General features: G+C 61.5%; 6 protein-coding genes across 12 annotated transcripts; 5 read left to right on the forward strand and 1 right to left on the reverse strand.

Annotated features, from left to right (window-relative positions):
• Positions 1 to 50: 50 nt before the first annotated feature.
• Positions 51 to 10,425, forward strand: FNBP4 (formin binding protein 4). 2 transcript variants are annotated; one of them, XM_030275395.4, is made up of 16 exons: positions 51 to 224; positions 383 to 463; positions 1,291 to 1,427; positions 1,571 to 1,772; positions 1,864 to 2,014; positions 2,090 to 2,210; positions 2,375 to 2,710; positions 2,799 to 3,009; positions 4,905 to 5,023; positions 7,107 to 7,211; positions 7,494 to 7,627; positions 8,584 to 8,765; positions 8,923 to 9,236; positions 9,341 to 9,871; positions 9,963 to 10,120; positions 10,227 to 10,425. In XM_030275395.4, the coding sequence occupies exons 1-16, from the start codon at positions 101 to 103 to the stop codon at positions 10,315 to 10,317; spliced, it is 2,997 nt and encodes a 998-aa protein (XP_030131255.4). In that variant the 5' UTR covers positions 51 to 100; the 3' UTR covers positions 10,318 to 10,425. The 2 variants fall into 2 exon arrangements, with proteins under 2 accessions (XP_030131255.4, XP_030131256.4); XM_030275396.4 differs by having other exon boundaries at positions 2,093 to 2,210.
• A 131-nt stretch (positions 10,426 to 10,556) lies between these two features.
• On the forward strand, positions 10,557 to 15,038 carry AGBL2 (AGBL carboxypeptidase 2). 2 transcript variants are annotated; one of them, XM_030275399.4, is made up of 13 exons: positions 10,557 to 11,511; positions 11,591 to 11,707; positions 11,846 to 11,998; positions 12,087 to 12,194; positions 12,272 to 12,422; positions 12,500 to 13,264; positions 13,342 to 13,504; positions 13,626 to 13,752; positions 13,843 to 13,940; positions 14,018 to 14,127; positions 14,202 to 14,268; positions 14,378 to 14,464; positions 14,583 to 15,038. In XM_030275399.4, the coding sequence occupies exons 1-13, from the start codon at positions 11,382 to 11,384 to the stop codon at positions 15,015 to 15,017; spliced, it is 2,511 nt and encodes an 836-aa protein (XP_030131259.4). In that variant the 5' UTR covers positions 10,557 to 11,381; the 3' UTR covers positions 15,018 to 15,038. The 2 variants fall into 2 exon arrangements, with proteins under 2 accessions (XP_030131259.4, XP_072786786.1); XM_072930685.1 differs by having other exon boundaries at positions 13,626 to 13,940.
• Positions 15,039 to 15,394: 356 nt separating this feature from the next.
• On the forward strand, positions 15,395 to 18,600 carry MTCH2 (mitochondrial carrier 2). Its single transcript, XM_030275412.4, has 13 exons — positions 15,395 to 15,575; positions 15,663 to 15,747; positions 15,834 to 15,940; positions 16,077 to 16,103; positions 16,652 to 16,705; positions 16,790 to 16,847; positions 16,933 to 16,984; positions 17,071 to 17,130; positions 17,375 to 17,468; positions 17,585 to 17,632; positions 17,893 to 17,960; positions 18,193 to 18,268; positions 18,399 to 18,600. Exons 1-13 carry the CDS (start codon positions 15,489 to 15,491, stop codon positions 18,483 to 18,485), a joined length of 903 nt encoding a protein of 300 aa, XP_030131272.1. The 5' UTR covers positions 15,395 to 15,488; the 3' UTR covers positions 18,486 to 18,600.
• Positions 18,601 to 18,756: 156 nt separating this feature from the next.
• On the forward strand, positions 18,757 to 21,089 carry NUDT8 (nudix hydrolase 8). The gene is made up of 4 exons (XM_030275417.4): positions 18,757 to 19,679; positions 19,749 to 19,881; positions 20,602 to 20,679; positions 20,753 to 21,089. The coding sequence occupies exons 1-4, from the start codon at positions 19,459 to 19,461 to the stop codon at positions 20,981 to 20,983; spliced, it is 663 nt and encodes a 220-aa protein (XP_030131277.3). The 5' UTR covers positions 18,757 to 19,458; the 3' UTR covers positions 20,984 to 21,089.
• Positions 21,090 to 21,405: 316 nt separating this feature from the next.
• NDUFV1 (NADH:ubiquinone oxidoreductase core subunit V1) lies at positions 21,406 to 23,930 on the reverse strand. Its single transcript, XM_030275407.4, has 10 exons — positions 23,773 to 23,930; positions 23,606 to 23,688; positions 23,358 to 23,528; positions 23,095 to 23,278; positions 22,823 to 23,012; positions 22,276 to 22,488; positions 22,035 to 22,201; positions 21,879 to 21,960; positions 21,658 to 21,803; positions 21,406 to 21,583 (listed from the first exon to the last, which is right to left on the reverse strand). The coding sequence occupies exons 1-10, from the start codon at positions 23,824 to 23,826 to the stop codon at positions 21,500 to 21,502; spliced, it is 1,374 nt and encodes a 457-aa protein (XP_030131267.1). The 5' UTR covers positions 23,827 to 23,930; the 3' UTR covers positions 21,406 to 21,499.
• A 33-nt stretch (positions 23,931 to 23,963) lies between these two features.
• CABP2 (calcium binding protein 2) lies at positions 23,964 to 26,771 on the forward strand. 5 transcript variants are annotated; one of them, XM_072930700.1, is made up of 8 exons: positions 23,964 to 24,555; positions 24,753 to 24,898; positions 24,998 to 25,163; positions 25,292 to 25,322; positions 25,402 to 25,536; positions 25,608 to 25,717; positions 25,796 to 25,943; positions 26,018 to 26,771. In XM_072930700.1, the coding sequence occupies exons 1-8, from the start codon at positions 24,298 to 24,300 to the stop codon at positions 26,041 to 26,043; spliced, it is 1,020 nt and encodes a 339-aa protein (XP_072786801.1). In that variant the 5' UTR covers positions 23,964 to 24,297; the 3' UTR covers positions 26,044 to 26,771. The 5 variants fall into 5 exon arrangements, with proteins under 5 accessions (XP_072786801.1, XP_030131273.2, XP_030131274.2 ...); XM_072930697.1 differs by having other exon boundaries at positions 24,416 to 24,555; positions 24,787 to 24,898; positions 24,998 to 25,159; XM_072930699.1 differs by having other exon boundaries at positions 24,425 to 24,555; positions 24,998 to 25,159.
• Positions 26,772 to 27,145: the final 374 nt, after the last annotated feature.

Consider the following 27,145-nt stretch of genomic DNA (forward strand, 5'->3'; position numbering starts at 1 on the left):
ATCCATAGGGAGCGCGCAGGCCCCGCCCCCTCGGTGACGTGTGCGCCCCGCCCCCTGCGCGCGGCGCGCGCGGCCGCAGCCCCGAGGCGCAGCCGCCGCCATGGGGAAGAAGGCGCGGACCGCGCCCGGCCGCCGGCCCATCCTGCAGCTCTCCCCGCCCGCGCCGCGCCGCGACGAGGCGGCAGGACCCGCGGGCGAGGGGGGCGACTCGGGCTCCGAACCGGGTAAGGCGAAGAAGGCGGGTGGGAGCGGGGGCGCTTTGTTAGCGGGGTGCGGCCTAGTGCGGCCTAGCGCGGCCTGGCGGCACCGGGTGGTCCCGATCCGCTCTCCCCCGCGTTCCCCCCGGCCTGAGCCCCCCGTGATTGCCGCTTCTGCCCCGCAGATGAGCCCGAGACGGTGGCGGAGCCGCCCCGCAACCCGCCGAATCCGCCGCCTCCTGCTCCCGCCGCCGTCAAAGCCACAGGTAAGGGAGCGCTCTGGGATAAGGCGCGGGATTACATTCTCCTCCCCCTAGTTTTTTTTAGGAATTTCAGGATTTAGGGATGCTTACGGCCCCTGATGCACAATAGCGATAAAAAAAATCTTGGCGTTGTGGTTGTAAATGGGGCTTTTTGTCTTAATTTTGGGGGTGGTTGATTCTCAGATATAATTTTTTTGGGGTCCAAAAGTTCAAAATGTGGGGAGTTTGGTCCTAAAAGTGGTGTTTTGTCCTAAGTCTAGGCCTTTTTGATACTAAATGTGGAGGCTTGGGGGTCCTAAACGTAGGAGTTTGGTCCTTTGTGTGACTTTTTTTTTTTTCTTTGGTGGTATGTATGGGGTTTTGGTCCTAAAAGTGCGGGGCTGTGAGGTCCCAAATAGCTTTGCAGGTGCTGCATGTGGGTTTTCTGGTTCTGAGTGTGGTGGGTTTTGTGCTAAATGTAGGAGTTTTTATGGACTGCATTTGTTTCCCTCTCCATAACCCTGTATTTTTAACGCAGGGTCATTAACCACGTTTAAGTATTATTTTTGAGGGAAGAGCGTTAACCCTTTCCTAAATAATTCACTTTGGAGCTGGAGTTGTTTCCGTGTTGATTATTTTAATTGTGCTGTTATTTCCCAAGGGGCTGTTGCTCATTATAAATGCATTTTATTACTGGCTCTTGAGTCCCCCTAGGCTGTCACTGGCACTTGTAGAGGGGCTGTTCCCCCTGGGATGACAGTGGCACCTGGAGCAGAGGTGGGGAGTGGGATCCAATGCCCTGTGGCAGCAGGAAGGAGGATTCCCCTGAGGATTTGCTCTCCATTCTCCAGGAGGTTTGTGCCTGCTGGGTGCCTACGCTGACAGCGACGATGAGGAGGGTGAGACCCTGGAGAAGCCGGCCCGTTCCACAGATGCCAACGGCAGCAGTTCTGCCGACATTGACAGCACCCTGGCAAACTTCCTAGCTGTGAGTGCCACTCGGGCAAGGACAAAGGGAGGGGAGGGATGGTAGGAGGAGGGGAGTTTCACAGTCCAAGGCATTGTCCTTGTCAGTGTGTGCTTTGGTTTGGCTTGGGATTTGAAGCTCATGGTGGGATGCTGTTTTTACAGGAGATCGATGCCATCACAGCTCCAGCCCAGCCCGCTGAGCCCACTGCTGCCTCCTCTTCCTCCTCCTCCGTGCCACCCCCCATGCCTCCCCGCCCGGAGCCGAGGGATTCTGGCACAGGCCCATCGTCGGGCACAGCCAATGGCACGGGCTCGGCGCCGGCCCCGGAGTGGCAGTATGACACCCAGTGCTCGCTGGCTGGAGGTGAGTGCCACTCCTCTCTCCAAAGGGGGTGCTGACAAACAGGTGTCACTGGGGTGAGGGGAGTGACAGGCTGTCCTTGTCCCCCTGGCAGTGGGAGAGCTGGAGATGGGCGACTGGCAGGAAGTTTGGGATGAGAACACTGGCTGCTACTACTATTGGAACACCCAGAGCAACGAGGTGACCTGGGAGCTGCCACAGTACTTGGCAACGCAGGTCCAGGGCCTGCAGCATTACCAGCACAGGTGGGCAAGACCTCCAGGATGTTGCCTGTGGGATGTTGTCCCAGTCCCTCCCTTCATTCCCTCTCCTCTTCTCAGCAGCACTGTGGCAGGCACCAACGGCAGCTTCGTGGCAGCCACGGAGCCATTCCCTCAGGAGAAGGGGACTCCAGGCAGTGCTGGCCGTGGGACCAACCTCAGCAAGCGGGAGGTGAAGAAGGTCAGTCATGTGGGTTCTGGCTGCCATGGGGCTTGCAGGCCTCCTTGGGTTTCCTTGGAAGCACCTGGGATGCTCTGCTCCATCTGCAGCCCTAGGAGGGGCCTGGCAGCATGGGCTGTTTCCCAGGCAGTTGCCAGAAAGCTCACATGGAACTCATCTCACAGGAAGTGAATGAGGGAGTGCAGGCTCTCTCCAACAGTGAGGAAGAGAGGAAGGGAGTGGCTGCGGCCCTCCTGGCCCCACTTGTGCCTGACGTGGTGAAGGAGGAAGAGGAGCGCTGGAGGAGGAAAGTGATCTGCAAAGAGGAGGTTGAGCCGCCTCTGGAAGAGGAGGCCAAAGTGGAAGAGGCTCCGGCTGTCCCAGAAGAGCCAGAGCCCAGCAGGGACCCCCTGGAAGACACAGGGCAGGAGGATCTGTGCAGTGTGGTGCAGTCGGGAGAGAGCGCGGAGGAGGAGGAGCAGGACACGCTTGAGCTGGAGATGGTGCTGGAGAGGAAAAAGGTAATGGAAGACGTTTGTCCTGGAAGCAGGGCTACACATGGTAGCCATGGTATTGCTGGGAATAAATTGGGATGTCGTGTCTCGGCAGGCAGAGCTGCGTGCCTTGGAGGAAGGCGATGGCAGCGTTTCAGGCTCCAGCCCGCTCTCCGATGGGAGCCAGTCGGCCTCGCAGGACGCATCCCGCAGGCTGGCCTCCAAGCGGGGCAAATGGAAACTGTTTGTGGGAGCCGCGAGCCCCGAGTCCGCCAGTCGAGGCTCCAGCAAAACGGGCCGGGAGAGCCCAGAAGCAGGAGAAGCAGGTAATTGGAAAGGCTTCCTTTGGAGGGAGGAGCAGGGGGTCTCCTTTCCCTGAAGACCCACAGGTCAGTGCCGGGAAGGGTCATGAGGTACGTGTGCCAGGTGGGGACAAGTCTGTCACAGCCCAGCCTCGCTGGGGTAAGCTGCTCCTCTGCCCCAGTCTCCCTATCCTAATTACCTACGTAAGGAGAAGAGTGCTGCATTCAGTGGTTCCTTGGGAGATAGGACAGAGATAACTGCTGCCTCACATCCCATTGCCTTCCTCTTCCTCCCAACATCACAAAGCCAGCCTGTGGCACACTGGGTGCTGTCACCTTCCACTTCTAAAGTTCAGTTTTTGAGTTGCCTGGTACTAAATTCCAGACAGCTGCAGTGTCCCTGGAGCTACTCCAGGACCCCACACTCAATGTGTAAGGAATGTAACTCCAGCCTGTGTGGCAAGGCAGCCCCTCTTTCTGTGGGGCTGGTTCAGCTAAGGGGGTGTGTGGATATATCAGTCACACACAACTACCCCTCATGTTCCAGTTGAATCCTCCAGAGCTGTGCTTCCCAAAATGCACCAGCTATAGCATTTTAAGGAACACTCTGTGCCAAACAGCTCTGGGACTCCCAGACTGTAGAATCATGGAGTTGTTCAAGTTGGAAGTGCCCTCTGAGGTCATGGAGTCCAACTGTTCCCCCAGCACTGTCAAGGCCACCACTAACTCTTGTCCCCAGGTGCCACATCCACATGTTCTTTTAATCCCTCCAGGGATGGGGACTCTACCACATCCTTGGGCAGCCTGTGTAAGCGCTGGACAGTTCTTTCCATTAAGAAATTTCCCCCATATCCTACTTAAACCTCCCTTGGCACAACTTAAGGCTATTTCTTCTTGTCCTGTCTCTTGTTTGGTGGGAGCAGAGCCTGGCTCCACCCTCATCTCAGGGCATTGTGGGGAGCAAGAAGGTCCCCTGAGTCTCCTTTTCTCTGGATTTGCCAGTCCCTTCCCAGTACAAGATTTGTGTGCCTGCAGCACAGAAAGCTGAATGAAACTGCTTTTCCAAGGAAAAACTGATACAAAAGTGCCTACAGCAGGCTGTGTCCTGCTAGAGTGGAAGTTGGTGCCTGCCCCATCCCAGGGTTCTTGTGGCCCTGAGGCACCTCTGCTTCAGGCAGGGGCATGAGCTGGGTGACAGCTCTGGCATTAACTCAGTGATGTAATTTTTGCATAGGAAAATGAATGGTTTTGCCAGGGGGCTTTCCAAATAACCCTGAAGCCAGCTCCTCCCAGCAGCACCAGATTCCACCTTAACCTAGGGAACAAAAAGCTGTCACTCCAAAATAAGCTGTTTAAATTGAGCACCCTGCTGCTGGAGGGTGGTTTAGGGAAGTGTCCTGCCTTCCAGCACCAGGACATGCTGAGAATTGGGGTTTCTCCCCAGAGGCTTGTGGGACTCTGCCCCAAACTTCCTTCTTTGAAATTTACGGTTTTGACAGCGAATTAGTCATCTGAAGGCAAAACCTTCTATTACTGGCAGCTTTTGGGGACCTTTTCAGTCTTTCATCACTAACTTATTACCTAGTACCTCTTATTGACAGATTTTGGGAGTTAGTATCTTCCTGCTTCCCTGATGCCCATTTTCCCAGGCCTTGCCTCATTGCTGCTTTGCACTGTAGCAGCTCCAATACTCCCCTTCCCATGTTATCCTTCTGGAAGGATCCCCACCACCAAAACACAGAGCAGTGACTATCTCTCCTTTTAAATTTCAGGCTCTCGTCACTGGCTCTGGTGGGTTCTAACTCTTTCCCCACTGTTGCCCACATTGGCTTTGGTTCCAGGCACAATGTCCAGCCACCTGCTGGCACTGCCAGGGTGGTGGTGGAACAAGAACTGACCTGTTCTTCCTTCTCCTGCAGCCCCAAGCACAGAAGCAACTGATCCAAGCTCAGACAAAGAGGCAGAATCTGAGGAGCCCCAGGAAAAAGCCAAATCACAAGGGGCTCCAAAAATGGAAGAGGAAGAGCAGGATCTAAAGGTATGGAGAGGTAGAGGTGCATGTCTGTGAGATGAGGGATGTGATGGGTGCTCCAGCTGCTAACAGGAACAAGGGACATGCTGGCTCCCCCAGCCACCTATTCCCTGGGGACACCAGAGCTTGGGCTCTGGATTTGGACCACCTGAAGCTTTTAAAGCTCAGATCCCAGTGTGGCTGCGGGGACAGCTTGTGAAGGAAGGGCTCTGCAGGACTGGGACATTATTCTGTTTCCAGTAGGATTCAGCAGCAAAAGCTTGGATGAAAGGAGGGTGTGGGAGGGCAAAGACTTGAGCCCTGGGTGTTGTTGTGGCAGAGGACAACCAGTTTGATCTTGACTTTGTTTTCACCAATAACAATATTCCAGTCTCTGGCCCGGTCAGTCGTCCCGTTTCCAGGCTGAAGACTCCTCGTCCGTAATCTCTCCGTTTCTTGAGGCTGACGGTACCGCTCTGCCCTTCGCCCGGCTTTACTTTTAGATACAAGCTGGGGAAGCCCTGGGGATTTCTGCAGCATCCTGCCAATAGCTCTTCTCTGAGCCTTGGTTTGCTCCTTTGGCTACACTGGATCAATTCCCTGATCCATAGCAGAGCTCCAGGCTTTAGGGCAGTATGACAGAGCAGTAGGGAAGATACTTCCTATTTGTCCTTTAGTCCCCATGTCACTTGTTACCCTGAGATATCCTGCAGCATAAAATTTGGCTCTGGAGTTATTCTGTGACGTTGGGAAATGTTGTCACCTCCCTGTGGCAGATGGGGAATCGCCAGTTTGTGGTGGAACCTGCAGTGAGAGTTGCCCGTCCCTGTCCTCATTTCCCACCACTTAAATAATTTTTGTGGTGTGAAAGGGAAGGTCCTTTTGTCCTTGTAAAAAATCTCGTATCTCCCTCGTAAAGCGACTCCTTAAAGGATTTTGAGTTGCAACATTCCCAGACCAAAACTGAGCCTTCCTCAGTGCAGCATCTGTTTGAGACCTGATTTTTAAATTAATTTATTTAAATAAAAAGAATAAAAGCCTGTAGCAGGGCTGGACTTGCTGGTTTTCTCTGCAGTCCACACCCTCCTTCTGGTCCCAGTGGGCTCTGTGACAGACCATGTGGTGCTTTTCCATGCAGGATTCCCTTAGAGCTGTTGGAGGAATGCCGGCTCCCTGGGTAACCAGTACCATTTGCTCATCAGGTTGGGATCTCCCTGGGTACAGGAGCTGCGCCGGGGCCACCGCTCCCAAGTCACCCTCTGCTCCATGATGTTCCCTGGCTTCTCCAGAGACACATTAACATGGGAATTCATATGCCTGCCTTGGTCTTCTCTAGGGCTTGCTTTTCTGGCCCATCCTCTCTCTAGGGACAGATGCTTCCTTGGTGGTTTTGGTGGACATTCCAAAGCCTCTTTGGAGGAGGGAAGTTAAAACCAGACATTTTAAGAGCCCTCCTTAAAGCAGTGGTGATGCCACTTGTAGGCATTCTTGTTCAGATTCCTTTCTGGCTTGTGGCTGCTTCTGTGCAGTGCCTCCAATCAGGGAGGTGGACGCAGGGATCCCCATGTCCCTGCATTGGAGGTTTCACTCCCGTGGGATGCTGGGGTTGAGTAGCCATGGCTGCCATGAGCTGACCTGAGTTTTGATGTAGCTGCTGCCTCTGCTCTGCAGTAAATCCAGAGCTGTTATCCCTTGCTGGTGCTTTCCAGCTAGTTTCTCTGGAAAAGCAATTATTTACAGAACCTGGAATGGCATCCTGGCCCATTTATTTGGGAAACATTCTTAGATACCTGCTGTGGCAATGGTTCTGCTGTAACTCCAAAGTATCAAAGCTACCTGAGCCCGTGCTGTTCTTCTACACAGAGTCAAGCGCAATCCGTGGAGGAGCTGTCACCCAGCCACCCACACTGCCCTGTCCCTGGGGCACAGGATGTAGTGGGATTTAACAGAGGGGATGACAGGCACACAGGGCCAGGGTGGCATGTCCCAGTCCCTCCAGGCTGAGGGGCCGTGGGTGGTCTCAAGCGGTGTTTCCTGAGAGCCACGGGGCTGTAGCTGCCCCATGCTGCTCCCAGAGGGCAGCTCTTGACTCTGCCCTTTCTCCTGGCAGTTTCAGATTGGAGAGCTGGCAAATACTCTGACTAGTAAATTGGAGTTCCTGGGCATCAACAGACAATCTATCTCCAACTTCCACATGTTGCTGTTGCAGACAGAGGTAACCGAGCCTTCGCCCCTCGCTCCGGCCTCGTGTTCCGGAGCGGATCGGATGCAATCCGCCGTCCGAGTGCCGGTGCTGCGTGAGCCTCGTGGCGCCTCGCCGCGCAGGGCCCTCCCTTCCTCGGCGGGGGGAGAGCGTGGCTTGGCACGGAGGCGGGGTGTCCTCCTCCTGGCCCCCCGCGTCCTCTGCCGGAAGGGAGCCTCCCGATCCTCGAGTCCTGCCCCCCCCAGGGCCTCTGGCAGCCCACCTCACCGGCTTCCCCCGGTTCTTGCCCTCTAGACCCGCATTGCAGACTGGCGAGAAGGTGCTCTCAATGGAAACTACCTCAAACGCAAACTCCAAGACGCAGCCGAACAGCTTAAACAATACGAAATAAACGCCACCCCTAAAGGCTGGTCCTGCCACTGGGACAGGTACGCGCTCTCCTCCTTTCTCACCTTTCATCTCTGACATCTCAGACATGATTTGTGACCATCAACCACCCGACGACGCTGGCGCCGTCCCTCTGGCAGACTGAGAGCGGCTTCTGTTAGTGCTGGGCAGGCAGAGAAACGTCCGGCACTCGCAGAGTTTGGGCCAGCCACCAAACTGGAGGATTCAGACGGAGTGCCCAGTGCTTTGCGACGGAGCTGATTCCCTGATGGACAGAGCTGGTTGTCCCTCTCGCGAGTGTCCAGCGCTGTGAGGGGCGGGCCTGGGGGGTCGCGCATGCGAGAGCTCTGTGAACTTTGCAGGATCTCTGGATCAGCTCTTCTGACCAACAGCTCTTCCAAAGGACAAACTTCAACTCACCGACGGAATGAAGAACAAGATTTCTGTCTCCTGCCAACAGGTCAGACCCAAACATTTCTTTGTCTATTTGGCTTTCTTGATTAATTTTCCTTTGTTTGAAATCTTTGCTCTTTTGTTTTTCAGCTCCCAGATCCGCTCCCTCTCTCTAGCATTCACTGTGTGTTTGACACCAAGAGTATCATAAAAAACTGCGCACCATGGGGTAGGGGGGCAGCCGCTTCCCTCCATTGGGCTGTTCCCCTGTGCCTCTTCTCGGAGGGCGACTTTCAGCCAAGGCCATGCTGAAAGTCCCAGTGTTAGCAAGACGTTGCCAGCGGTCCCGGCCCTCCTCTCCCTCGGAGCGGGGGGGCTCAGGGCGACGTTCCCGCAGCCAGCGATAGCAAATAGCTTTGAGCGAGTCGGCTCGGGCCTCTCCTGCCTCTGTCCTCAAAGTTGTTTGCTGTGTGTGGGAGAGCGGCAGCCCTGCTGCACGAGGGTCTCCCCTGCGAGAGCGCACCGCTGTCGTGGGCAGGCCCGCCTCGGAGTGTCGGGGGCGGAGAAGGGACGCTGAAGCCTCCTTCTCTTTCTTGTGATCTAGGGAGCATAGACGCTATTTCTATGTTAACGAGCGCTCGGGAGAGTCGCAATGGGAGTTCCCCGACGGGGAGGACGAAGAGGAGGGACAGCGAGGCGCCACGGACAGAAAACCCGACAGTCCTCCAAAGCCACCTCCCAAAGACAAAGGAGAGCACGCCGAGGGGGCCGCCGAGCGCCCTGCAGGTACGCCTCGCTGACACTGGCTGCCCTGGCCCCAGAGCTGGGGGTGCAGGGCACGGCAGTCCATGGTGGCAGTGCCTCCAAGTGGGACCATGGGCAGGAGGGGGTGGTACAGACCATAGGCCGGGCATTCAAGCCTGCGTCAATGTGTGTTCCTCAGGCTCCCTTTGTAAAGAATCCTTCTCAGGCCAAGTTCCTGCTACGTCTCTCATGCCGCTCACTCCGTTTTGGACTCTGCTTCAGTCCTCTGTCCCAGTCCTCCAACCTCCCTTGCCTTTGGAAATGCCTCCGCCACCTCCGCCCCCCCCAGACTCACCTCCGCCACCTCCACCGCCACCCCCACCGCCTGGAGAAGATGGGGAGATCCAGGAAGTGGAGATGGAAGATGAGGGGGGTGAGGAGCCGCCTGCCCCAGGAACAGAGGAAGATGCTCCCCTGAAGTCCCTGGTGCGCCCCGCTGCCAGCAGCAGCCAGGTAAGCAGTGGAGCCAGAGCTCCACTGATTTCAGAGTGTGAGACTGGGAAATGGGTGTGTAGTGGTGCTCCTGGCTCAACACTCATCTCAGCCCTCTCTTCCAGGCTGCTGTCGATCCCAGCCCATCCCCCCTGCTCTCGGCCAAGCCACAGAAGAGGAAAGCAGTGGAGATGAGCCCGGGGATGATGCAGCGCACGGCCACCATTGGCAGCTGCCCTGTCATCTACAGCCAGCCCCTGATGGCCACGGGCAAGTACCAGCCATCAGCCGTGCCCTTGGCCTCCCTAAGGCCACGCCAGCGCCTCCAGAGCGACATCCAGGCACGCCCCAACCTCCGCATGGCTCCAGGCCACGCCGGCCCTCAGCCCACGGCGCTGGGGCTGCAGTCCAGCTACCTGGGTGTGACAGGACCAGCTGCGCCTTCCATGATGGGATACTCGGAGTGCGCTGTGCCCGTCAGCCTGGCCACCACAGCCACCGCACCGCCGGCACCGGCACGGGGAGCCCCGCCAGCCGCGGGCACTGCAGCTGAGCAGCCACCACCCCCGCCACCCCCACAGACACCCCCACCTCCCACCCCCAAGGCGCCGCCGCCTCCAGAGAAGGAGAAGCCAAGGAAGGGGCGCAAGGAGAAGGTAGGCCATATGGGTGGTGGTCTCGCATTGGCACTGTTCTTTCCCTCCTCCCTTTCCAGCGGCGGTCACCACTGTTATTTTTGTGGCACAGGGCAAGAAGGGCAAGACAAAGATGCCATCGCTGGTGAAGAAGTGGCAAAGTATCCAGCGGGAGCTGGATGAGGAAGAGAATTCCAGCTCCAGTGAGGAGGACCGGGAGACCACAGCCCAGCGGCGCATCGAGGAATGGAAGCAGCAGCAGTTGATGAGGTACAGACCCCAGGGGCAGGCACCAGGACATTTCCTGGTGCCTTGTAAAGGTGGGGGATCCATGAGAGGGCCAGCTGGGTGCTGACATCCTGTTTTATCCCTGCAGTGGCATGGCTGAAAGGAATGCCAACTTCGAGGCACTGCCAGAGGACTGGCGGTCACGGCTGAAACGGAGGAAAACGGCCTCGAGCACATGAGGCATGCAGTGCTGTACCCACCTCTTGGGGTTTTTTTGTTTTGTTTTGTTTTTTTACAGATGTACAGTTCTTTTGACCATTGTCCAATAAATCATAGCAGTTTGGGAAGTGCCATCTCATTGATTCTGCTGAGGGCAGGTGGTAGATGGGAATGGGGGATCACAACAGATCCCTGTAATCCACGATTATGAGTTGGGTGGGCATGTGCATTGTGGAAGCAGGAAAGTTCTGCAGAGAAAACTGGGCAGGCTGGATTGAAGAGCTGAAGGTAAAGGCCAAGTGCCAGGTCCTATGCTTGGGTCACACCAACCCTGTTGAATGCTCCAGGCTGGCAGAAGAGAGGCTGGAAAGCTGGGAGAGGCCCTGGGGGTGCTGGTAAGAGCAGCTGGACATGGGCCCAGGTGCACAAAAGGCTGATGGCACCTGGGCTGTCCACTGTTCTGACACTGCTGGGCCACCTCCAGCCCTGGGGACAAATCTGGAGCCCTCATGGCAAGAGGGGCTGTCCAAAGAAGGGAATGGAGCAGAAGAAGGGTCTGGAGTACCAGGAGGAGCTGTGGGGCCTCAGCCTGGAGTGACAGAGTCTTGGAGGGACCCTCTGACTCCCTACAACTCCCTGTCAGAAGGGTGCAGCCAGGGGGTGTGTCAGGCTCTGCTGCCAGGGAGCAAGTGACAGGACAGAAAAAACAGCGTCAAGCTCTGCCAGGGTAAGTTGAGGTTGGTTTGGACGAGGGGAGGAATTTTCTTGATAGAAAGTGGTGTCAGGTATCAGAAGGGGCTGCTCAGAAAGGTGGTGGAGTCCCCAGCCCTGGAGCTGTCCAAAGAAGGACTGGACATGGCACCCAGTGCTGTGGTCTGGGTGACAAGGTGGGGATTGATCACAGGCTGGGCTCAATGATCCTGGAGGTCTTTTCCAATCTTAATGACTGTAAAATCCCTCTGGATCCTTTCCCAGCTCTGCTCCAGGACCGCCCCATTCCTTCTTGTAGCTCAGCAACAGCCAAGTGCCAGCCCAGCCCTGACACTGCCACTGCTGTTCCAGGTCTCCCAGGGCTCTCACAGCCATGGTGCCCGCAGGGCGCCATGCTGCCCAGGGAGGGGAGGGGGCTTCTGCAGGGTTCGGTGGGGGACAGGTCCTGAAGCCCTACGACAGCTTCATCCGCGCCCACCTGCGCTTCTATGGCTACTTCCGAGGTGAGTCCTGGCCACTCTGCCCTCCTGTCCCTGGGCTGTGTCCCCTCCTGCCCCTGGCTGCAGCGCTGTTCTCCCCAAGACGAGACGGGCAGGGAAGAGACTGCCATGTCCCCGGGAAAACCCTCTGGGCAGCATCCCAAGGCATCCACCATGGGCAACACCAACCCTAGCTGGCAACGAGGTCCTGGGCCAAACGGTGAGTGAGACCCTGCAGCCCCTCACAGTCCCCCAGCACAGCAGGTGTGGTGGGAGGGCCAGTCCCTGCCTTGGTTTTGGGGGATGCCCCTACCCCCACCACACTGGAGACCCCCAGCCCTTCCCGGTGCTCTTGCAGCCCCCAGGCTGGTGTGGACACTCCAGCAGGGCAGACCGGCTCCCTTAACGCAGCCCTGGAGGTCTCCAGGAGAACCGCAGGCTCCATTCTCCCTCCCTGCTCCCCGCTGGCCTGTGGAGTGTGAAGTCATCCAGGAGACGATTGAGCACATTGGTGAGGGGATGCTCCACCTGTCCCCCCGCCTCACCCCTATGCCAGACCCCTGTTGTGTGTATGGTGTTTGTGTCTCCCCCTCTCCCAGAGTGGGTCCCCCCCGAACCAGAGCCCTTCTGCCCACCCACGGGCCCGGAGCAGGCCCTGTACACCCTCAGTGTGGAGCAAGGCACTGTTGTCTACCACTCCAGCCCAGGTAATGGAGCATGGGCAGCGCCCATGAGTGCCTCCGCTCTACCCAGACCCCCACCACTGTCCCTGCTCCCCCCACAGTGTTCCAAGGCTCCTGCTTTACCTGTGCTCGGGTCAGGGGAGCCCCAGGGCCACTCTCCTCACCAGCAGCCCCCTTGGAGGGCCCCCAGGACACCACGCTGCTCTTCGAGTCCCGCTTTGAGAGTGGGAACCTCCAGAAGGCCATCAAGGTGTAAGAGAGAGGCTGGGGGGCGTGGGGCCTTTTGTGTCAGCCTGGATCCTGAGCACTGCCCTTCCCTCTCCACACAGGGGCCCCTACGAGTACGTGCTGATGCTGCGGCCAGACCTGTACACGGCCAAACACACACAGTGGTTCTACTTCCGTGTCCAAAACACACGGCAGGAGCCGCTCTACCGCTTCACCATCGCCAACATGGCCAAGCCCAAGAGCCTCTATGGCCAGGGCCTGCAGCCACTGCTCTACTCCCAGCGGGATGCCCAGAGCCGTGGCATAGGCTGGCGCCGGGTCGGGACCGACATATGCTACTACCGTGACATCGCGGGGGAGCCGCCGATGTTCCGGCTCAGCTGGTCCATGCGCTTCCCGCACGACGGTGACACGTGCTTCTTCGCCGCCTGCTACCCCTACACCTATTCGGACCTGCAGCGCTACCTGCGCGCGCTGGTGGCCGACCCGGCGCGCTCGCGGTACTGCGCGGTGCAGGCGCTGTGCCGCAGCCTGGCCGGCAACACCATCTACCTGCTGACCATCACCAGCCCAGGCGGTGTGGCCGGCAAGCGGGTGGTGGTGGCAAGTGCCCGCGTGCACCCCGGCGAGAGCGGCGGCTCCTGGGCCATGAGGGGATTCCTCGATTTCCTGCTGAGCAGCCACGAGGACGCGAAGCTCCTGCGCCGCCTCTTTGTCTTCAAGGTGGTGCCGATGCTCAACCCTGACGGGGTGGTGGTGGGCAACTCCCGCTGCTCCCTGGCGGGACGGGATCCCAACAGGGCCTATGGGAAGGCGCTTCCCGGCTCCTTCCCCGGCGTGTGGCACCTGCGGGCCATGGTCCAGAGGTGAGGTAGGCGCGGGAAGCTGGTGGGACAGGGCTGCTGCTGCGGCGGTGCTGGTGGCCATATCCCGATGTGTGCAGGCTGCTGGCAGAGCGGGAGGTGGTGCTGTACTGCGACTTCCATGGGCACAGCCGGAAGAACAACGTTTTCATGTACGGCTGCGATGCCGGCAGGGATGGCACCGCGACACGGCTGCACCAGCGTGTGTTCCCCCTGATGCTGAGCAAAAACGCCCCCGACAAGGTGGGACATGGATGCCTCAGAGCCACGTGTTGTGGTGACAGTGGGAATGCAGCCACCCTCCGTGCTGCTTCCCAAGCTGTCCCTGTGAGGTTGGGACCCCTCTGACCCTGGGGATCCCCAGTTCTCCTTTTCCAGCTGCAAGTACCAGGTGCAGAAGAGCAAAGAGGGGACAGGCCGGGTCTCCATGTGGCGCCTGGGCGTCTCCCACAGCTACACCCTAGAAGTGGCCTTCAGTGGCTCGACGCTGGGTGAGGGGCTGCCACAGCCATGGGGACAGTGCCAGCAGGGTGGTCCTGGGTTGGGAGCTGCACTTGTTTCCTTTTCTCTGTCCCCTTCAGGTGGGAGGAGCTCCCACTTTAGCGTGCAGGACCTCGAGTCACTGGGCCGCCTCCTCTGTGACACCCTGCTCGACTTCTGCGACCCTGTGCCCGCCAAGGTGGGCTTAGACCTGGCCCAGGGTGCCCTGGTGCCATGGGACCATGATGACACCCTGACACTGGCACTGTCCCACAGCTCCAGCAGTGCCTGGTGGAGGCGGATGCGCTGCTGCAGCGGCAGATGGGTCGTGAGCCAGGCTCTGGAGGCAGCTGGAGCGATGTGTCCCCCTCAGACCTTGAGTCCAGGTATGTCATCCCCTGCCACCTCATGTTACCCTCTGATGGCACTGGGAGCTGCAGGTGGTTCTTTCCCCCTGCAGCACCAGTGGCTCTGACAGCTCCGTGTCCGAGGGGATCCCAGATGACTTCCACAGCCCTGACCGACCAGTGAGTCTCCACGTGCCACTGATTTTGAGGTGGCAGGAATGCAGAGCCAGGGTGGAACATGGTGATAGAGGGTGCAGATATCCCAGTGACACTTTACCACCTGGCACAGATGGAGCCACGCAGAAAGAAGCAGCTGCAGAGACGGAGAGCAAGGAATGTCCTGCGCCGAACAAACCGGAGCCACACCAGCATCCCGGTGAGCCTGGAGACACCACAGCCCATCCAGGCCCCGAGGGGACAGTCCTGCAGGGACACTTGTCCCCAGTGCTGTCCCACTCCTCAAGAGGGTCTGATGCCTCTCCTGTGCCCCCCAGGCTGGGACCCGCAGGCATCCAGTTCTTCCTGGTGTCCAGAGTGGAGGTGTTGGTGCTGGAGAGAAGCCCAGAGCCAGCTCCAGTGTCACTTTTCCCAGGGCAGCTGGAGCAGAGAATGGCCCCCGTGCCGCTACAGGAAAGGTGCCTGGAGCTGACTCTGGAGTGGCCCTTTCCAGGGTACCTGAAGCAGGGAATGGCCACTGTGCCACCAGGGGAAGGCATCAGCTGGACAGTGGCACAAGCACTGCGACACACCGCAAGCCACCGCTGAGCCTCCGCCACCGTGGTGCCACCAGTGACTCTTCCCAGGATCCAGCCGTGGGGGCCTTCCTGGGGCCATCCTGGCAGCGGGGCGGGCACAGGCCCAGGGACAGGGCACGTCCCCTCGCTGTCCGTGCAGTGGCCTCACGCTGCTGTGCCTGCGCTCGGCAGTAAAGATGTTGCCACCTCCATGGCCTTGCCTGGTGCTCCCTGTTCTCATTGTGATGTACCCTCAGGGGTCCTCCTGTCCCCGAGCCTGGCCAGAGTCTTGCTGGCAGCCAACCTTGAGCCACCATGGTGTGGGCCCTGCCACCAGCGTGTCACCTCTGTTGCCTGGTATCACCTCAGCCCTACCCCCATGCTATCACCTTGGGCTCTCGGGATGTGGTGCTGCTCGCTCTGCCACCCGGATGCCTCCTGAGCGCTGTCCCCGCTGTCCCCACAGGCCCGGGGGTGCCCCATTCCCGCAGGCCCCGTTGCCATGGCAACACCCGCGGCGCCGTTTCCATGGCAGCCGCTGCACTCCCAGGGCGCCCCCAACGGCCGGAAGTACGTCACGGCGACGCCGGAAGTACCGGGAGGCGGAAGCGGAAGCGGCGGCAGCCGTGGCCGTGTCCTTCTGTGCCGTAACGCCGGGGCGGCACCATGGCGGACGCGGCCTCGCAGGTGCTGCTGGGCTCGGGGCTCACCGTGCTCTCGCAGCCGCTCATGTACGTGAAGGTGCTGGTACAGGTAAGGGCGGGAATGGCGGGGTTGAGAGGGGGTACCGGGCCAGGTATCGGCCGCGCGGGGGGTACAGCCTGCCCGTTCCCGCCGCAGGTTGGCTACGAGCCGCTGCCGCCCACCCTGGGGAGGAACATCTTCGGCCGCCAGGTATACCAGCTGCCCGGCCTCTTCTCTTACGGTGAGTCCGCCCTGGTGGGGCCGCCCCGGCGCTGTCCCGGCGCCGCCGTGGGGTCCCCCCGGGGCTGACGGTCCCGCTGTCCCCAGCCAAGCACATCGTAAAGGTGGACGGGAGAGCAGGACTCTTTAAAGGCCTCGCCCCCCGCCTCTGCTCCAGCGCCATCGGCACCGTGGTGCACAGCAAAGTGCTGCAGGTACCGGCACGGGCGGGGCGCCGGGCCCGCGGCGCTGCGGGGACCAGGGGTTCTGCCGCCGGGACTGGGGCACACCGGGACCCCTGGCTCCCTGCACAGTGCTGGCCCTGCGCTGACCCTGCCCTTTGCTCCACAGCGGTACCAGGAGGCCGAGCAGGCTGAGGTGGGTGCAGAGATGCTTCCCATGGGGAATCCATCCTTCCCTTCCCTTCCCTTCCCTTCCCTTCCCTTCCCTTCCCTTCCCTTCCCTTCCCTTCCCTTCCCTTCCCTTCCCTTCCCTTCCCTTCCCTTCCCTTCCCTTCCCTTCCCTTCCCTTCCCTTCCCTTCCCTTCCCTTCCCTTCCCCCTCTATTTCTCTGTTCCTCCCTTCTCCTTTTTTCTCTTCTTCCTTCCCGCATTCCTTTCTTCTTTTTCTCCTTCTTTTTCCCTTCTCTTCTCTCTCTCCCCTTCCCTCTTTCCTTCATTCTGTTCTTCTGTCTGTTTTCCCTTCTCCATGCTTTCCCTCCTTCTTTTCCCCTTTGTTCCCCCCTGTTCTTTCCTTCTCCCCTCCTTTCTCTCCTCTCTCTCCCTCCTCCCCACGTCCCCTGGATTTGGACAGCCCCAGCCCTGCATCCGGAGCGCTCCAGTGGGCCGGGAGCTTCCACCCTCACCCTGGGGACAGCGTCCCCTCTCCGGGCAGCTGTTCCCACCTGACTCCTCCTTCCCCCTCCAGCCTGGAGCCAGCAAGAAGGAGCCAGTGTCCTCACTGGAGCAGGTGCTCAAGGAGGTGAGGAGCAGGAGGAGGAGGAGGAGGAAGGCAGTGGGATGTCGCATCCCTGTCCCCTCCTGGTGATGCTCCCTTTGTTTCCAGACCTCCCGGGAGATGGTCGCCCGCTCTGCCGCCACCCTCATCACCCACCCCTTCCACGGTAGGTGTCCCCCCATCCCAAGGGTCCGTGGGGCGCAGTGCCAGGTGCCTGCTGTCCCTGCCGTGTCACCCCCGTGTCCCCGCAGTGATCACCCTGCGCTGCATGGTGCAGTTCATCGGCCGTGAGACCAAGTACAGGTACGGCCCGGGGGCTCTGGGTGCTCAGGAGCCCTGGGATCCTGGGATGGCCCTGACATTCTCCCTCCTCTTTCTCGCTATCCCAGTGGGACACTAAGCGCCTTCGCCACAATCTACCGGGAAGAGGGAATCCTGGGATTCTTCGCGTGAGTGCCAGCAAGGCCGGGAGGGGCACCGTGGCGGTGGCATCAGTGGGAAGGTCCCAAAGCCTTCTTGGGAGTATCCTGGATCCCTCCAGCAGCTCCAGATCACTCACCTGAGCATCCCTACTCCCTGGGATGGCTGTTCCCCTGTCACCCAGCTTCTGTGGGAACAGCCACCCCCTGTCCCAAACCAGCACAGTCGGATCCCAGCCCTCAGCCAACATTCCCACTGTTTCCTCCCTCGCAGCGGCCTCATCCCGCGGCTCCTCGGGGACATCCTCTCCCTGTGGCTGTGCAACATGCTGGCCTACCTCATCAACACGTACGCGCTGGAGAACGGGGTAGGCTCCGCGCCGCGATCCGGAATGCCGGGAGCTGACGGGGGACAGCTCCAGGGGTATTCTGGGAGCCACAATCCCATTTTGGGGGCATTCAGGTGCTGTTGCTCCTCCCTCAGGTCTCCACCATGACTGAGATGAAGAGCTACTCCCAGGCGGTCACTGGGGTGAGTACGGCCACGGGCAGGAGGTGGATCCTTTCCCTAGGGAGTGGTGTGTTCCTGGAATCCTGCGGCTGCCAGGGTGGGGATGGAGCTAGGCTGGGATCAGCCACATTAGCCCACAGGCCAAGGGATGCTCCGTGGAGGACATGTGTGACTCTGTGGAGGTGGCAGGAGTGGGCTCCCGGCCCAGGGTGGAACTCCAAGGGGTTCTCCCGATGTGGAGGGAAGAAGGAACATTCCACTGATCCCCGCTTTTCCTGCAGTTCTTTGCCAGCATGCTGACCTACCCCTTCGTCCTGGTCTCCAACCTGATGGCTGTGAACAACTGTGGGTGAGTCCCTAGTCCCACTGACACCTGTGTCCCTCTGCCCTGGATCAGCTCCTGGAACCACTTTACTGAAATTCCCCGGTGGAAAGGTGCTTCCAGCGCTCCACAGGGTTGATCCCTCCTTGCTGAAAGTGGGAGAGGGTTGTTTTGGGGTTCAACCCAGTGTGGAGCTACAGACGGAACGGGTGATTTCCAGGTGAGAATAATTCCCTGTGGGTCTTTCCTCCTTCCCCAGGTTGGCCGGGGGTCTCCTTCCCTATGCACCCACCTACTCCTCCTGGCTGGATTGCTGGAGCCAGCTGCACAGGGAGGTAAGTGCTGAAGCTGGGATATGCTGGTGTACACCAGGACACGGAGAAGAGCCAGGTGGGAGCCCCATGGGGTTTGGAGAGGCCACCCTGGACCTTTTGTGGCCTCTCCATGGTCGTTTTCCTTTTCCAGGGCAACATGAGCCGAGGGAACAGCCTGTTTTTCCGCAAAGTTCCAGCAGGGAAGCGATATGTGTGGGAGGAGCAGAGGTTCCGCTGATTCCAGAGATGGGAATGGGATTGCGGAGCCAATGACGGGCTCTGGAAGCAAAGAATCATGGAGAGTGATGATTTCTATACAGTTTTTTAAAAATCATTTCCTGCTGAGAGCTGAAGATGCAGGTGTGAGAGTTTCTGTCCGTGGGATTCTCTGGGAAGAGGGGCTGGCTGGTCACCAGCGTTCCCTGATTTATCCAGGAGCCTTTTCCCAGCCTCTAACACCGTTGAGGCTGTTTCCACAGTGGAAATTCCCTGATAAGCCCTGGCACCTGGTGATACGGAGGGCCAGTGGCACATGTGGGCTGTCGGAAGTGGGGGGAGTCTGTGCCTGGAAGGGGTTGTTGGACGCCTGGAAGGGGTTGTTGGACGCCTGGAAGGGTCCTTGCAAGGCCTGTAGGGGGGCAGAGGTGAGCCTTGCACAGCTGGGTTGTGTGTGGAGCTGGAAGGTGGGGTCACACAGCTGGCAGGGGCTGTCACACACCAGCAGGAGGGACACACCCCGGAGGGGTTATTGCACACCTGGCTGCTGTGCACATGATGAGGGTTATAGCACAGCTGGAGCAGAACTAGCAGAGCCGGAAGGTTGTTGCAAAGCTAGATGGTAGGTGGCACACCTGGCAGGAGTTGTTGCACATCTGGCGGGGCTGGAGCAGGACGTGCACACCTGGCAGGGACACTGCGAAGGTGGGACTTGTGTCGCACACCTGGGGGCGGCTGTCGCACACACAGGCAAAGCGCTGCACGCCTGGGAGCGGCTGTCGCACACCAGGCTGGGGCACGGCCAAGCTGGCAGGCGGTTTCATTCGGGTGGTTTCGTACCCGGAGCGGCCGTTCCGCACCGGAGGAGGCTGTCGCACACCGGGCGGGGCTGCCCCGCCCTCGGTGTGGAAGGGCCGCGGCGGGGGCGGGCTCGGTGCGGGGGGCGGTGCCGATCCCGCCTCCCCCGCTGCCCCTCCCCGCCCCGTGCCGGCGCCATGGCGGGCCCGGGCGGTGCCGGCGGTGCGGGGGACGCCGGGGATGTGCTGAGCGGCGGCAGCGAGCGGCGGTGCCGGGCGCGGCTGGCGGCGGGGGGCGCGGGGGGCGCGGCGGCGGCGGCCGCGGTGCTGGTGCCGCTGTGCTCGGTGCGCGGCCGCCCCGCGCTGCTCTTCACGCTCCGCTCCCGCCGCCTCGCCGGCCCCCACAGCGGCGACGTCAGGTACCGGCGGGGGGAGCGGGCACCGGGGCCGGGCCGGCCCTGACCCCCCCACCCCGATCCCTCCCGCAGCTTCCCCGGTGGGCGGCGGGACCCGGCGGACGGGGACGCGGTGGCCACGGCTCTGCGGGAGACTCGGGAGGAGCTGGGGGTGGCGGTGGCAGCCACCAGCGTCTGGGGACAGCTTCGGACGCTGCCCGACCGGGTACCGAGGGTTGGCGGGGCTTGGAGGCGTGGGGACAAGGGCGTGCGGGGACAAGAGCAAAAGGGCAGGGGGCAGGACACGGGGACGGGTTCAAAGTGACAGGGAAGGCAGCAGGGTCATGGGTGACAGGTTCGAGGTGACAGGGACAGGGTTCTGGTGTGATGGGTTTGGGGTGACAGGGGTTTTGGTGACAGGAACAAGGCCACAGGAACACAGAGAAGGAAGGGGTTCAGTTGACAGAGACAAGGCAGTAGGGACACAGGTGACAGAGCAAGGGTTCTTGGTGACAGGGACAAGGCAAGGAGATGGGTGACAGGGTGCAGGTGCCTGGAGTTCAGGGGGACAGGAACACAGGTGAGGGGGGTTGCAGGTAGCAGAGGATTGGAATGACAGGGAAAAGGCAGCAGGGTCACGGGTGACAGGGACAAAGCAATAGGGTAATTTGTGGCAGATTCAGGGTGACAGGGACACAGGTGATGGGTGTTAGAGGTGACGGGTACAGGGCAGCAGGGACAAGGGGGGTGGATTTGGTGTGACAGGGACAGATCAGCAGGGACACGTGACAGGAATTGTGGGGATTCAAGGTGACAGGGCACAAGGCAGTGGCACTGGTCAGGGGGTGACACACATGGTGGGTGCCTGCACTGGGTGCAGAGGGGTCAAAGCACGGGCACTTTGGGAAGGGGGTGTCACCCTGTCCCTTGCTGACACACCTTCCAGCATGGAATGACCGTGGCACCCGTCGTGGCCAACCTGGGGCCGCTGGAGGCCTTGACACTGAACCCCAACCCTGATGAGGTGAGTGACTCCTCCCCAGACCCACTCCCCTTCCCGTGGCAGCTGCTCCGGTCACTGCGGTCTGTGCTGACAGGTGGAGGAGGTGTTCACCCTGCCCCTGGCTCACCTGCTCCGTGAGGAGAACCAGGGCTACACCCACTTCCGCACGGCCAGCGGTTACGGATACACCTTGCCCGTGTTCCTCAACGGCCCCCACAAGGTGTGGGGGCTCACAGCCATCATCACCGAGCTGACCCTGGAGCTGCTGGTGCCTGGCCGCTACCGCAGGAAGACCCAGGTGCCTCCCCGGAAAGCCCCAGCCTGAGGGGGCAGGGGGGGTCCCCGTGCCTCGGTACACACGGGGAAAATGGCTCAGAGCCCAGCAGTGATGTCGCACACTGTGATTCAGTAAAAGCCATGTTTGGAACTGCCCTGGCCTCTGAGTTGTGGAGTGGGGCCAGGACAGCTGTCCCTTGGCACGGGCACAGGAGGAGGAGTCCTGGTGCCACTGTGGCAAGGACAGGGAGTGTGGGGTCTCCAAGGAAGGGACTGTGTCTGTCAGTACCCTACAGCCATCGCCTCTGCCGCACCCCTAGTGGAAATCCATGATCTCTACTGTGGGGTATCGAGGCCCCAGCTGTGTGACCCCATGATCCCTGGGGATCTCTTGCTCCAGGGGCAGCAGGACCCAAAGGCCCTCTTCCCTGTCAGTCTCTTCTGACACCCATTTAATGTCCACAGCAGAGCCTGGGAGCACAGCAGCATTTATTGGGAATCCTCCTAGTGCTGCCAGCACCCCCAAAACCCCTTCCAAGCAGAAGGGAGGTGTGGTGGTGAATCCTTATGCGGACACCGCTTGGCCTTTGGCCTCGCTGTAGCGCCGCATCCTCTCCTCCAGCTCGGGGCGGAAGTGGCGGATGAGGCCCTGCACGGAGCAGAGGAATTGGTTAATGGGACAGGGAAGGCTTCTGGTCCCTCCAAGCCGTCCAGGCCCCTCACCTGCACAGGCCAGGCTGCACCATCGCCCAGGGCACAGATGGTGTGTCCCTCAATCTGCTTGCTGATCTCCCAGAGCGCGTCGATCTCGGCGACCTGCGCGTCGCCCCGCACGAACCGCGCCATCACCTTGTTCATCCAGTCCACGCCTGTGGGAATTGGGATGGGAATGGGTCCCTGCTGTGCCCCGCCCCGCAGCCCCTCACCAATGGCCCTCCACCCACCTTCCCGGCACGGGGTGCACTGCCCACAGCTCTCGTGCTTGTAGAACTCGATCAGGCGCGCAATGGCTTTGACGATGTCGGTCTGGGGAGAGAGGGAGGGTGAGGAAGGTGGGGGTTCCACTGCGGCTGGGGGAGTCGGGGGGGCTCATCCCTTACCGATTTATCCATGACAATGACAGCGGCCGTGCCCAGCCCGCTCTGTGCTTGCACCAGGGAATCGAAGTCCATCAGCACCGTCTCACACACAGACTTGGGCAGCAGTGGTGTGGAGGAGCCGCCTGGGATGACGGCCAGCAGGTTGTCCCAGCCCCCGCGGACACCTCCTGCAAAGAGGAGGGTCAGGACAGGGTCAGGCAGCTCTGGCCCCGCTCCGGCCCGGCTCGGCCGCGGCGCTCACCGGCATGTTTCTCGATGAGCTCCTTCAGCGGTACCGACATCTCCTCCTCCACTGTGCAGGGAGTGTTGACATGTCCCGAGATGTTGAAGAGCTTGGTGCCGGAATTCCGCTCCCGGCCGAAGCTGGCGAACCAGGCGCCACCACGCCGGCAGATCGTGGGAGCCACTGACACCGTCTCCACGTTGGCCACCGTGGTGGGGCAGCCAAACACACCTGGGAAGACATTAGGAAAAAATTCCTCCCTGTGAGGGTGGTGATGCCCTGGCACAAATGGCCCAAAGGTGCTGTGATTGCCGAATCCCTGGAAGTGTCCAAGGCAAGGTTTAACAGGGCTTGGAGCAATCTGGGATTATGATTTGCAGCCCATGGAAGCAGGGTGGAATGAGACAATCTTTTCAGCTCCTTTCCAACCCACACCATTCTATGAAGCAGTGGGAGCCCTTAATGGACAGGGTGTTGGCTGTGGTGTTGTCCCTGCAGCAGGACAGTGTCCTGGGGACAACTGTTTTGGGGTGGCAGCTGGGAACTCAGAGCAGTGGGGCCGTACCCACGTCAGCGGGGAATGGGGGCTTGAGGCGGGGCTTCCCCTGCTTGCCCTCAATGGACTCGATGAGCGCCGTCTCCTCCCCACAGATGTAGGCTCCGGCACCGCGCACCACGAACACGTCAAAGGCGTATCCCGACCCGCAGGCGTCGCCGCCCAGCAGCCCGGCCTCGTAGGCCTCACGGATGGCCACCTGCAGCGGGGCACGGGGTGAGCCCAGGAGCGCCCCCAGCCACGCCAGGGGGTGTGGGGTGGCTGTGGGGGGCTTCCCCCACCTGCAGGTTGGAGGCCTCATTGTAGAACTCGCCGCGGATGTAGATGTAGGCGGCGCGGGCGCCCATGGCCCGCCCCGCCACCAGGCAGCCCTCCAGCAGCTTGTGCGGGTCGTGCCGCATGATCTCCCGGTCCTTGCAGGTGCCCGGCTCGCCCTCGTCCGCGTTCACCACCAGGTACTTGGGTCTGCGGGCAGCTCACGTCAGGGGGGGCTTCCCGCAGGGCGGGGCCGCGGTACCGGCGCTGTGGGCGGTCCCGGTCTCACCTCCCGTCCGGGGGTTTGTTCATGAAGCTCCACTTGAGCCCGGTGGGGAACCCGGCACCGCCGCGGCCCCGCAGCCCCGAGGTCTTGATCTCGCCGAGGATCCAGTCCACGCCCTTGAGCAGGATCTCCTTCGTCTTGTACCAGTCGCCGCGGCGCAGCGCGCCCTGCAGCCTGCGGGCACCGGGCACGGTGGCACCGGGCGCTGAGCCCGGGGCACCGGCGCTCCCCACGCTGTTCCCGCTACTCACCGCCAGTCGTGCCGCCCGTAGAGGTTGGTGAAGATCCGGTCCTCATCCCGCAGCGACCCGAACTGCGTCTTCTTGGGCGCCGTCTGCGGGGACACACCGATTCAGCACCATGAACACCGGGACCGGTACCGCACGGTCCCGGCGCTGCCCGCCCCGTCCCCGCTCACCGAGAAGGAGGCGGCGGGCAGGCGCCGCAGCGCCAGCAGCTGCCTGCCGGCCATGGCGGGGGGCACCGGCGCCGGCACCGACCACCGTCACCTTCAGTCGCCCCCGCGGTGACGTAAGGGGAGCGCCGGCGGCGCGGCAGTGACGTCACGAGAGAGGCCGGACCGGGGCCGGTTTGGGGGCGGGGCCAGAGCGGGAGGCGCGGTCGCAAGGCGGGTTCGAGGCCGCCGAGGGGGCGTGGCCTCGCCGGCGGCGCGCCGGCACGTGCCCCGCGCCCGGGCCCGGGTCGGGTTTCGGCGCTGAAACCGGAGCCCCCCGTCCGCCCCCCCGGAGCCCCCCGGGGCGCCCCGCTCCCCCCCTCCAGCGCCCCGGGGGGTTGCTGCGCTCCACCCGATCTCCTGCGCTGCACGGCGGGTCCCGGGGACGGCGCTGGCCTCGTCCCTGCGAGGGCCGAGCGCAGTTTCGGGGCGATCTGGTTTCCTCCTGCTTGGCCCCGGTCCTGGGGAGAAGCAGCGGGAGCGGGCGGAATGTTCTTCCTCTTCCGCGGGCCGCAGCGGCGCGGCGCTGGCAGCCCCGCGCCCCCCACCTGCCGGGGCGCCCCCCGGTGCCGCGGCCCCGGCCGAAGGGCTGCCCGCGGCTCCCGCCCGGGCCCTTGGCTCAGGCGTCCCGGCACCGCCGGCACTGCGGGCAGCCAGGGGAGGTTAAGCCGTAGTGGTGCGTCCCCCGTGGAGCTTCAGCGGGCTGCCGAGGAGCCGGGGCCCCGGCCGCCCCCCGCTTTTGGGCAGGTAACCGGCGGCGGGGACAGGGCCGGGGCACGGTGGGTGCCGGGGATCCTGCGTGCCCTCGCAGGGAGGCTGCGGGAGTGGGGAACAGCTGGGCGGCTGCCCACATCTGGAGCAGGGCGGCCGAGCGGGAATAATCCGGAGGATTATGCACGCGGGCGCGGCACCCACCCCCCCGCGCCTGCCCTGCATATCCCCAGATATTCCATAAAAACCTCAAATCCCCGGTGGCAGCCCCACGGTCTGCGCCAGCCAGCCCCCCCGGGGCCAGGCATGTCCTGCGGCGTGGGGGCAGCCCCCAGCCATGGGCAACTGCACCAAGACCCCTGAGCGGCGGCTCCCCAAGGTACGGCAGGGTTGTGACACCCCGCGGGGCTGGAGGAGGAGGAGGAGGAGGGGGTCCGTGCTTGGCCCCCCTCGCCGCTGACGCCTGCTCCACCCGCAGGATGGGAAGCCACGCTCGGGCGCTCCAGGCTCTGGCACAGGGGACCCTGAGGACATGCTGGACGCGGCACAGACACCCCCGATGCAGGGATACTCGGTGCTGCAGGGGCTGGTGGGGCCGGCCTGCATCTTCCTGCGGCAGAGCATCGCCATCACCCAACGGGTACGTGACTGTCCCCTCCCGTGGGCTGCCTGTGCTCCCGGGGGGCTTAGGGCAGAATCCCTGTGGGATCCCTGGGAGTAGGACCCCTCCTTTGTCTCTTCTCATTTTCTCTTCCCATTTTCTCTTCCCCAGGACCGGGAGCTGCGGCCCGAGGAGATCGAAGGTGAGGCGCTGGGGAGGGAGTCCCGCTTGGGTGGGTGGCAGTGCTGGGGTGCTGGGTGGTGACACTGTGGTGTCCTCAGAGCTGAAGCAGGCGTTCCGGGAGTTTGACAAGGACCACGACGGCTACATCAGCTACAAGGACCTGGGCGAATGCATGCGGACCATGGGCTACATGCCCACGGAGATGGAGCTCATCGAGCTGTCCCAGCAGATCAGTATGTGGTGGGGCAGCAGATGCCCATCAGTCCCTGCCCCACGCCCTGCTGACACCCCTCTCCCGCCGCAGCCGGGGGCAAGGTGGATTTTGATGATTTCGTGGAGCTGATGGGCCCCAAGATGCTGGCGGAGACGGCGGATATGATTGGGATCAAGGAGCTGCGTGACGCCTTCCGTGAGGTATGGGGGCGGTGGGGACAGACAGGTAGGCTGTCAGCGTGCCAGGAGTGGTCGGTGGCAACAGGACCTTGTCCGTAGTTTGACACCAATGGGGACGGACAGATCAGCATGGCGGAGCTGCGGGAGGCCATGCGCAAGCTCCTGGGGCAGCAGCTCAACTATCGGGAGGTGGATGAGATCCTCAAGGATGTAGATCTCAATGGTGATGGCCTGGTGGACTTTGAAGGTAGGAGCAGGGAAGGGGCCAGGAGCACCCCCAGGGACATGCGGGATGTTCCACGTGTGTGTTTCCCCCGGCAGAGTTTGTACGGATGATGTCGCGCTGAGGGCGGTGTGTGCCAACGCGGGACCCGAGCCCCCCGTGCCTTACGAAGACGAGGGGGCCACAGAGGGACCCCCAGCTCCAGGGGCTGGGGCAGTGCTGGCACAGTGGTGCCCGTGCCTGCGGTGAGGCTGGGCGGGGAGCTGCTCCGATGCTGAGGTCTGACCGTGGTGGGAGGCACCGGGGCCAAAGTCAGGACCCTTTTCTGCACAGGCTCAGCCAAGCTTCAACTACTCTCGCCCTCATCTCTGCTCTCTCCCTGCATCATCCCCCTCCCCACCCGGACCTCATCCTAAAAGTCACACCATCATGGTCCCCTCTTCTTCAGCTGTTCCCCATCCCTGCTGCTCATCCCTCCAGCCTCCATTCCCACTCTGTGTGCCGCACTGAGCCCCTCAGGCTCCCTCCACACCAGGTTTAATACGGACTGCACAGCATAACCTGCCCCATCACCATGGTTTGAGCTCAGACCCACCTCAGACCTGCCTAGGGTGAGGCGTCCCTCCCCTTTTGGGGCTGGCACAGACCCTCATGGATGTTCTGGCAGCCCCCAGCACAGAGGAGACTCCTGGCAGCCCAGCAAGGAGACCCTCCAGGAGAGAAATAAAGCATTACTGGGTGGAAGGGCCTCAGCCAGCTGCAGGCAGGGCTGCTGTAGGTACCCTCCCTGCCCTGGCTGCAGTTTTGGGGCCAATTTTGCCCTTTTGAAATGATAAAACTCTCTCTACAGACTTTTGGTTTGTGTTTTATGTTGTTTCCAAAGAGTTTATTCGTGATCGTGCCATCCACTGGTATCCCCCAAAACCCTGGACTCCCAGTGTGTCTCACGGGAACCCCGCAGGGAGCCGGGATCACGGGCACGGGGCTCCGGGGACGGCACGGCCGGCGGGTGGGGCCGGTTCCCCAAAACCCGGGCCGGGGTTCACCCCGCAGAGTCGGGACGCCCTGACCGGCGCCGGCTCGGGGCTGTGCGGTGGCACGGCGTGCCTTGGCGGCGGGGGGAGCGCGGCGGTGCCGATGGCGCCGCTCCTGGTGTCCCCCCCGGGCCCCCGAAGCGGTGCCGCCGCTCGGTCACGTGACACCGAGCTGTCCCCGCCGAGCGAGGG

This window comes from Taeniopygia guttata, chromosome 5 (assembly GCF_048771995.1).
Source record: "Taeniopygia guttata chromosome 5, bTaeGut7.mat, whole genome shotgun sequence".
Taxonomy (NCBI): Eukaryota; Metazoa; Chordata; class Aves; order Passeriformes; family Estrildidae; genus Taeniopygia; species Taeniopygia guttata.

What these genes read in the sequence shown, in the direction of transcription:
- NDUFV1 (XM_030275407.4), bottom strand. Translation starts at nt 23,826, where the DNA reads ATGGCCGGCAGGCAGCTGCTGGCGCTGCGGCGCCTGCCCGCCGCCTCC. An exon ending in TGCCCGCCGCCTCCTTCTCG is followed by an intron (nt 23,689 to 23,772) that starts GTGAGCGGGGAC and finishes GTGTCCCCGCAG; the next exon opens with ACGGCGCCCAAGAAGACGCA. An exon ending in GTGCACCCCGTGCCGGGAAG is followed by an intron (nt 21,804 to 21,878) that starts GTGGGTGGAGGG and finishes CAATTCCCACAG; the next exon opens with GCGTGGACTGGATGAACAAG.
- FNBP4 (XM_030275395.4), top strand. Translation starts at nt 101, where the DNA reads ATGGGGAAGAAGGCGCGGACCGCGCCCGGCCGCCGGCCCATCCTGCAG. An exon ending in CCGCTGCCAGCAGCAGCCAG is followed by an intron (nt 9,237 to 9,340) that starts GTAAGCAGTGGA and finishes CCTCTCTTCCAG; the next exon opens with GCTGCTGTCGATCCCAGCCC. An exon ending in AAGCAGCAGCAGTTGATGAG is followed by an intron (nt 10,121 to 10,226) that starts GTACAGACCCCA and finishes TTATCCCTGCAG; the next exon opens with TGGCATGGCTGAAAGGAATG.
- CABP2 (XM_072930700.1), top strand. Translation starts at nt 24,298, where the DNA reads ATGTTCTTCCTCTTCCGCGGGCCGCAGCGGCGCGGCGCTGGCAGCCCC. An exon ending in CTGAGCGGCGGCTCCCCAAG is followed by an intron (nt 24,899 to 24,997) that starts GTACGGCAGGGT and finishes CTCCACCCGCAG; the next exon opens with GATGGGAAGCCACGCTCGGG. An exon ending in GCGGCCCGAGGAGATCGAAG is followed by an intron (nt 25,323 to 25,401) that starts GTGAGGCGCTGG and finishes TGGTGTCCTCAG; the next exon opens with AGCTGAAGCAGGCGTTCCGG.
- AGBL2 (XM_072930685.1), top strand. Translation starts at nt 11,382, where the DNA reads ATGGTGCCCGCAGGGCGCCATGCTGCCCAGGGAGGGGAGGGGGCTTCT. An exon ending in ACGAGGTCCTGGGCCAAACG is followed by an intron (nt 11,708 to 11,845) that starts GTGAGTGAGACC and finishes GTGCTCTTGCAG; the next exon opens with CCCCCAGGCTGGTGTGGACA. An exon ending in GCAAAAACGCCCCCGACAAG is followed by an intron (nt 13,505 to 13,625) that starts GTGGGACATGGA and finishes GGGGATCCCCAG; the next exon opens with TTCTCCTTTTCCAGCTGCAA.
- NUDT8 (XM_030275417.4), top strand. Translation starts at nt 19,459, where the DNA reads ATGGCGGGCCCGGGCGGTGCCGGCGGTGCGGGGGACGCCGGGGATGTG. An exon ending in CCCCACAGCGGCGACGTCAG is followed by an intron (nt 19,680 to 19,748) that starts GTACCGGCGGGG and finishes TCCCTCCCGCAG; the next exon opens with CTTCCCCGGTGGGCGGCGGG. An exon ending in TTCGGACGCTGCCCGACCGG is followed by an intron (nt 19,882 to 20,601) that starts GTACCGAGGGTT and finishes CACACCTTCCAG; the next exon opens with CATGGAATGACCGTGGCACC.
- MTCH2 (XM_030275412.4), top strand. Translation starts at nt 15,489, where the DNA reads ATGGCGGACGCGGCCTCGCAGGTGCTGCTGGGCTCGGGGCTCACCGTG. An exon ending in TGCACAGCAAAGTGCTGCAG is followed by an intron (nt 15,941 to 16,076) that starts GTACCGGCACGG and finishes TTTGCTCCACAG; the next exon opens with CGGTACCAGGAGGCCGAGCA. An exon ending in ACTCCCAGGCGGTCACTGGG is followed by an intron (nt 17,633 to 17,892) that starts GTGAGTACGGCC and finishes CTTTTCCTGCAG; the next exon opens with TTCTTTGCCAGCATGCTGAC.